General features: G+C 51.7%; 1 protein-coding gene across 1 annotated transcript; it reads right to left on the bottom strand.

Moving 5' to 3' along the window:
• Positions 1 to 1,533: 1,533 nt before the first annotated feature.
• On the bottom strand, positions 1,534 to 7,516 carry NGRN (neugrin, neurite outgrowth associated). Its single transcript, XM_040969302.1, has 3 exons — positions 7,333 to 7,516; positions 6,846 to 6,956; positions 1,534 to 2,477 (listed from the first exon to the last, which is right to left on the bottom strand). Exons 1-3 carry the CDS (start codon positions 7,494 to 7,496, stop codon positions 1,910 to 1,912), a joined length of 843 nt encoding a protein of 280 aa, XP_040825236.1. The 5' UTR covers positions 7,497 to 7,516; the 3' UTR covers positions 1,534 to 1,909.
• Between the last annotated feature and the right edge of the window lie 205 nt (positions 7,517 to 7,721).

Here is a 7,721-nt window from a genome sequence, read left to right as displayed (position 1 = left end):
CTTCCTAGGTCTGCCGGAAATCCCTTTGATTGGAGGAGGAGCGCTGGGCGTTCCGTGAACGGGACGGCGTTCTGAAAGGGACAATCGAAAAAAGCGAAGGCAATGCGTCAACCTCGGTATCAGAGGAGCTTTTCTATATGATTATACCTAGAGCTAATGCTGAAGGAAATGCCCAATTCTCCTGGATTTCCGACCCTCCCCCCCGTTGAGCACTTGTTCGGTTTTCAAGAACTTCGTGAAAGAGGCGAAGCCAGCTCCGAGTCTGCATGGATGGCTTGGGTCTTGACTGTCAGTCATGACAAGCTGTTTGCACCAGCTTGGCCAAGAGCTGCCGACTGTGGGGATCCCTGGCTTAAAGCAGCCGGGGGTGGGACGCTGACGCGGAGGGAAGTGGACTTTGGCCAGCTGTGTTGGCAATGGTGGTGATGGGTGCACAGGTTTCATTGCACTGACACATTGTTTGAAAAGCTCCATGCTGCACGGTTAACAGGCAGGTTTTTGTGCTGAGCTTCTCCACGCCTCCAGGGGGCTTGGACCCGAGCTGACACATGGAGATGATGGCCTCCATTCCCAATGCCCCTTGAAGCAGACAAGGGAGGTGTGTGTCCTCCGGGAGCTGCTGTTGTACAGCTTGCCAGCAGCCATCAAACTTGGTCACCACACCGCTGAGGCGCCGTACCACCTGCTGCCACAGCTCTCCAGCTGCAAAGGAGCCGTGTCACCTGTGCTCCGCAGTGAAGACCCTCTTCACCCAGGGCGGTGACATCCTCAAACAGGAGTGCCTGTCAATGGGGTCATGGCAGTTCTACCACCCAGCTATACTGCAACCTCCCAGAAGGGCAGTATCCTTCGACAGAAATGCCTGCCAATGTAGACCTGGGCAGTTCCACTACCACAGCCTCCCAGGTAATCAGGGCCAGTGACATGAGCTGGGTCAGTGACAGAACAGAACAGAACAGGGCTGGAGCAAGTCCAGGCACATTGGCTGAGGATAGGATGGACAGGCAGAGATAGCAAAAGGCTGGCTTGCTGGCTGTGGTGTCCCACAGCCATTTCTTCATTCATCCACACTGGGCTGTGGATCTACATTTCAAAGGGGGCAAAGTGGATGACAAACTGGAAATATAGGTATAGGCTTTAGAACATCCAAGTGTGATAACAGTGATACGGAGTTTTGGGGTTTTTTTAAGCGTTTGCTTTTTATTATTTATTTATTGGGGCCAGCACTGTGGCCTAGTGGGTAAACCACCACCTATTATGACACCAACATCCCATGAAAGCACCATTTCCAATCCCAGTGGTGCCACTTCCAATCCAGCTCCCTACTAGTGGTCTGGGAAAGCTGCTGAAGATGAACCAGGGGCTTCAGCCTGGCTCAGCCCCACTTGGTAGTGGATAATCTTACTTTCAAAGAAATCTTAAACACTAAGTAGAATGCTCTACACAGCGCTCTGCTGGGGATCCCACATTCCATCTTGTTTAATTCTCCAAGGTTCACACACCACCATACCCTGGAGACCAGCACGCAACAGAGACTGCATTTTGCTTTATTTTTCTACACATGAGGAAATAACCAGTTGACTAGGCAATTCCAGAACTGCTAGTGTTCATTGATTAAGAAGGAATGAGGCCAGAAGGTAAACTATTCACTTCCCCTCGGATACATATTGCACAAGTATCACAAAAACATCCAAGACATGCAAACTTGAGCCTGCACAAGGAGGGTGACTGGGGGCAATGCACAGGGGTCAGACTGGGAGCAGGGCTTTGCAAAAGCTCCAATCCACCCACACAGCATTCCTGGCACCTCCTTCACTCCCAGGCGGCCAATCCACAAGCAGAATCCCAGGCAGTTTCAGACAGCCTTGTCCACCGTGTTCCATAGCCGTTTCCATGGGCTGGCCCCTGCTCAAACTCTGTATAGGAAGTTTCCATTGCTGTCATAGAACTCCCGCCCCCTCTGCACTACTTTGCTGCTAAAGTTCTCACTGTGAACCTCCCCTCCTTCCAGCTCTTCCGGCACCTTGCTGCTGGACAGCTGATGGTCACGCGTGGAGGACTTTGGGAACTCTCTCTGCCAACCCAAGGCTGCAGTGCCAGGCACCAAGCTCTCCTGCTGGCCCCGGTCGCCTTGACTCCGCCCCTTCTGTCTCCTCGGGGCACCTGTATCAGGCAGATTTGCCTTCACCACCCTCAAAGCCTTGCCCGGACCCTGACCCCGAGCTGAGGTTTCATCTCCTGGCACCGGGCTAAGGCTGGCCAGGAGTGGCTTTACTGCATCCACAGGGCCCTGGAGCTGCAGTACCGACTGCGCCAGCCCAGCTTTCTGAAGGACTTTCTGATCCTGCTTCAGCTTCTGCTCCAACAAGGGTACAAACTTGCTTTTTAAAACCCTTCGTATCACATCGGGGCTGACACCAAAGCCTTCAGCCAACCTGGGAACTGACCAGCACTCTGTAAATTCTTCATGTAAATACCTGTGGGGAAAAAAAAAGAACAGGTGCTTAAGTTGCCAAGTCTCCTATCAGAACATCTACTGATAACACTGGTGATAAGCAAGAGGATGCTTCAGGAGTAGTGGGGACGAAGCCCCACCTGTGCCCATTACACAGCCATGTTCCATTGCTGTGTACCATCAGCAGCAGTGGCCTTCACCTAGTGGCAGTGGGAACACATCCCACTGCAGTCTAACACCTGTTGTGGGTCCTGGGAATGAAGGAGTGACCTTCCAGAGCACAGAACAGTCACCCTGGGATGACTGTCAGAGCAGGATGCAGTGAGAGCCCCAAAAGGGAAATACAGGGATGGGCAACCGAGTCATCGCCTGGCGTGAGGCAAGTCCCTGCTCAAGCAAGCATGGGCGGCCACTTGGCCTGTGGTGCATGGAGAACATGTGCCTGGGAACACGAGCCTGCTTCTTGGGCCTCAGGTGTATTAACCATCAGAACAGAGGGGATAGGCTAAACAGAAAGGCTGAAAAAGCTGTGGCTCCTGTCATCAGACAGCTGCCTGCAGGACTAGGAGGGGTTCCAGACTCACAGATTCCTTTACCCTCCACCTCAAGTCAGCCATGCTGATGAAAATGGAAAGCGGGTCAGACAGGCATCTTGAGATCCAGCAACTCTACTTCTGTGAGCAGCAGAGATGCGAGAAGACACACACACACACAAGATCTCTGATGCAGAACTGCAGGAACGAACCATCACAAACCCCAGGAAAACACACTCTGGGTGACCATACATGGATGAGAAGGAACCCAGTAGTTTTCTAAAATGGAAACAAATGATCCACTGAAATCCAGGAAAAAGATTTCTCATCTGTTCCTTTCTTATGATTCAGAAGATAAAAATAAATATTTAGATTCTTACTTGCTTGTATATGCGTATGGACACCTGAAACACTCAAAAACTGAAAAAAACAAAACTGTAGCCATAGGCTTGTGAGCATTGGGAACCAACATGAAGACAGGATGGAGAAGAGGGGTTCCTGGCACATATTCTCCAGGTGTCTGGAAAGACACACCCTTGTTCCTTTAACCACATCCACACCTGTCTGGGTGACAATAATGTGGACATGATGCAGTGGCCCCAAAATGTTACCATGGCAACACTGGAAGCATCTGCAGTGCAGCACACTGCTGGCTTTGTTGCGAACCAAAAAATTGAGGGGAAGACTCCTGCCATGAGAAGTTCAGTGTGCGCAGGGAGGTGTGACACCCTTCCAAAATGTGGGAAGGAAAAGGATCAGAAAGAGGAAGTGCAAGAGAAGGCCACCTTGTCAGGACCCGTGGGCAGCAGCTGAGCTGCTGGGACCCATCCCCTCAGAATTCAGGCATACCAAGTGTACAGCAAAAATATCTCTGCACTGAAAAAAAAAAAAACTGTACCCACAGAAATTTAGTGGGACAAATAATCATCAGTGTGTTACAGACAACACATCACGGCCTGGTGCAGTAGCTTAATGTCTCGCCTTACATGCGCCAGGATCCCATATGGGTCACCGGTTCTTATCCTGGCAATCTTGCTTCCCATCCAGCTCCCTGCTTGTGGCCTGGGAAAGCAGTTGAGGACGGCCCAAAGCCTTGGGACCCTGCACCCGCGTGGGAGACCTGGAAGAGCTCCTGGCTTCGGACAGTCACAGCTCTGGCTGTTGCAGCCACCTGGGGAGTGAATCAAGACCTGTCTCTTCTCTATATTTGGTTTCCAATAAAAATAAAATAAATGTTTGGGCCCGGCGCGGTGGCGCAAGTGGTTAAAGGTCCTCGCCTTGCACGCCCGGGATCCCATATGGGCGCCGGTTCTAATCCCGGCAGCCCCGCTTCCCTTCCAGCTCCCTGCCTGTGGCCCGGGAAAGCAGTCGAGGACAGCCCAAAGCTTTGGGAACCTGCACCCGCGTGGGAGACCCGGAAGAGGCTCCTGGCTTCGGATCGGCATAGTATCGGCCCGTTGTGCTCACTTGGGGAGTGAATCATCGGACGGAAGATCTTCCTCTCTGTCTCTCCTCCTCTCTGTATATCCGCCTTTCCAATGAAAAAATAATAAAAAATAAATCTTTAAAAAAAAAAATAAATAAAATAAAATAAAATAAATGTTTAAAAAAAAACATATCACAATTTTTTAAATTTAATTTTTAAAGATTGATTTGTTTGGGCCCGGTACAGTAGCCAAATGGCTAAAGTTCTTGCCTTGCACATACCAGGATCCTATGAGCACTGGTTTGCATCCTGGCTGCCCTACTGCCCTTCCAGCTCCCTGTTTGTGGCCTGGGAGAGCAGTTGAGGACAGACCAAAGCCATTGAAAAAAAATGTTTGCTTTTCATTATTTTTTTTTTTTTTAAAGATTTATTTTTATTGTTTTTTTCATTGGAAAGGCGGATATACAGAGAGGAGATACAGAGAGGAAGATCTTCCATCCGATGATTCACTCCCCAAGTGAGCCGCAACGGGTCGATACTATGCCGATCCGAAGCCAGGAGCCTCTTCCGGGTCTCCCACGCGGGTGCAGGGTCCCAAAGCTTTTTGGGCCGTCCTCAACTGCCTTCCCAGGCCACAGGCAGGGAGCTGGAAGGGAAGCGGGGCTGCCGGGATTAGAACCGGCGCCCATATGGGATCCCGGGCGTGCAAGGCGAGGACTTAACCACTTGCGCCACCGCGCCGGGCCCAGCTTTTCATTATTTTTTAAAAGATTTTATTTATTCTTATTAAAAAAGCAGATTACAGAGAGGAGAGACAGAGAGGAAAAATCTTCCATCCACGGATTCATTCCCAAAGTGGCAGCAACAGCTGGGGCTGCGCTAATCCAAAGCCAGGAGCCAAGAGCCTCTTCCAGGTCTCCCAGGCAGGTGCAGGATCCCAACTGCTTTCCCAGACCACAGGCAGGGAACCGTATGGTAAGCGGAGAATCCGGGATACGAACCAGGCCCATATGGGATCCCAGCAGATGCAAGGTGAGGATTTAGAGACTAGGCTAATGCACCAGGTCTAACACATTACAATTTTTAAAAAATATTTTTATTGGAAAGTCAGATTTACAGAGAGAAGGAGAAACAGAGAGGAAGATCTTCCATCTGTTGATTCATTCCCCAAGCAGCCGCAATGGCCAGAGCTGTGCCAATTTGAAGCCAGGAGCCTCTTCCGGTTCTCCAAGTGGGTACATGGTCCCAAGGCTTTGGGCCACCCTCAACTGCTTTCCCAGGCCACAAGCAGGGAGCTGGATGGGAAGCAGGGCCATTGGGATAGAACTATGGGATCCCAGCCCATGCAAGGGGAGGACCTTAGCCACTAGGCCATCACACCAAGCCCTACATCACAATTTTAAAGTGACTCCTTTTAAAGGTTTTCCAAGATACAGATCCTTTCTTCAGAAAAATGCTCAGAGACACAGAACCAGAACTGGAAGCCCTAACTCTGGGCCATCATGTGGGCCAGCACTGCTGCTCAGTAGGTAAAGCTGCTGCCTGCAGTGCCAGCATCCCATATGGGCACCGCTTTGTGTCCCAGCTGCTCCACTTACCATCCTGCTCTCTGCTAATGTGCCAGTAAAAGCAGCAGAGGATGACCCGAGTGTATGGGTCCCTGCAACCACATGGGAGACCCTGGCACAGCTCCTGGCCTCAACCTGGCCCAGCACTGGTCATTGCAGCCTTCTGGGGAGCGAACCAGCAAAGGGAGGAACTCTTCCTTTTTTTTTTCTTCTCTATGTAACTCTTTCAAATAATATAATAAATCTTTTTAAAAAGCAAACAAAAAAACGCAATTACCAAAAAAACAAACAAAAACAGTAACAGAGAAACACTGTGATGACATAGCATTCAGAAATTAAATGTTGAGGTCTTTGCAATCTATGATTTTAGAATTTAAGCAAAAATTAACCAATTGCAACATATTAAACACTACTAAATTTAGATGCCAGGTTTATGGAAACCTAACCTACTACTCTATGTTCTATCAGAAGATTTCACTGATTTTAAGTGTGAGGCAACACTGGCTTGCAGGCCCTGCGTGGGCTCTGTTCACACTGTGGGTTCCATGTCTGCTGCTGGGTTTTTGTCAGTGTCCTCTGACAACCAGCACCAAGCATGCCAAGTGGGGTCCCCAGCATCTTCCTGAGGGTGCTGCTTCCCATCCGGCCCTCCCATGGTCATTGTGGGAATTTGGGGGAAGTGAAAAAGCAGCTGAAAGCTATCTCCCTGTCATTCTGCCTCTTAACTATGTGAAAATAAACACATTTTCCCCAAAAATTGATTTTGTAAAAATATAAAAAATTTTTTTAAAAAGCGCTACCAGGTGTACTAGATCCTACTAACCTGCATCTGTCATCTCAATGTGGGGTCCCCCCAGTCTTACCGGATCTGATCCATGGCTTCCCACGTCAGGGTCCTGGGGGGGGCCCCAGGTGCCTCCATTTGCCTCCGAAGTCTCTGGAACCGGATGGCTTTTTTCTGTCGTTTCAGGGTGCTGGGAGAGAAAACCAACGGCAGAAGCCATACGTGGAAGCCAGGCGGGGTTTTGTTTTTTTGAAGAGCCTGCTTGGAGCCGAACTTATCACAGCGGGCGTCCACAAGGGCCGAGGGTTGCCGCGCTGTGCACCCCTGGAATGGAACACCTGCCCGCGAGCACGCCCAGTCTACACAGAAAATGATGCGCTGAGTGACCAGCGAGGCCACCTGCGGTCCCCAGGAGACCCAACAACCCCCACCCCTCCTCTGCGCTCTGACTCGGGGGGACAAAACACGGGGGGCGGCTGCGGAGGCCCCGACGGGTCAGCGGCCTGGGGTGTCGGGGCCGCCAGCGCCGGCTTCAGGCCGAGCGCCCGAGGACGAGGCGCTGGTACCTCTCCAGCTCCTGCAGCTCCCGTTCCTCAGGCTCCCAGTCGGAATCGGGGTCCGGCTCGCGGCCGACGGGGCCCGGGCCCGTCACCGCCCGGGTCGCGAACCCGCAGCGAGACAGGGCCGCGAGTCCGCGCCGGCCCAGCAGGGCATTCAGTGCAGCCGCCATGTCGACGCGCCCTGAGCTTGTGCTGCTCCGGAAGCCAGCGGGCGGGTCCGGAAGCGGGAGGACCACGTCGCACGTCGGGCGGGCTCCCGGGGTTGGGAGGAATGGGTGGCACCTGCTCGTTTACTCTCTGCGCGCTCTGGCGCTAACTGTACGGCGAGGGGAGGGAAGCGGGGGGGATTACCAAATGAGGTACAGGACGCGCCTGGAAAACGACATAAACTTTAA

This window comes from Ochotona curzoniae, unplaced genomic scaffold, assembly GCF_017591425.1.
Source record: "Ochotona curzoniae isolate NIBS_2020 unplaced genomic scaffold, NIBS_Ocur_1.0 scaffold_4701, whole genome shotgun sequence".
Classification (NCBI taxonomy): domain Eukaryota; kingdom Metazoa; phylum Chordata; class Mammalia; order Lagomorpha; family Ochotonidae; genus Ochotona; species Ochotona curzoniae.
Note: the sequence above shows the minus strand (reverse complement) of the source record. Positions and strands in the feature narration are given on the sequence as shown.

What these genes read in the sequence shown, in the direction of transcription:
- NGRN (XM_040969302.1), bottom strand. Translation starts at nt 7,496, where the DNA reads ATGGCGGCTGCACTGAATGCCCTGCTGGGCCGGCGCGGACTCGCGGCC. An exon ending in GAGCTGCAGGAGCTGGAGAG is followed by an intron (nt 6,957 to 7,332) that starts GTACCAGCGCCT and finishes TTTCTCTCCCAG; the next exon opens with CACCCTGAAACGACAGAAAA. An exon ending in GAAGCCATGGATCAGATCCG is followed by an intron (nt 2,478 to 6,845) that starts GTAAGACTGGGG and finishes TTTTCCCCACAG; the next exon opens with GTATTTACATGAAGAATTTA.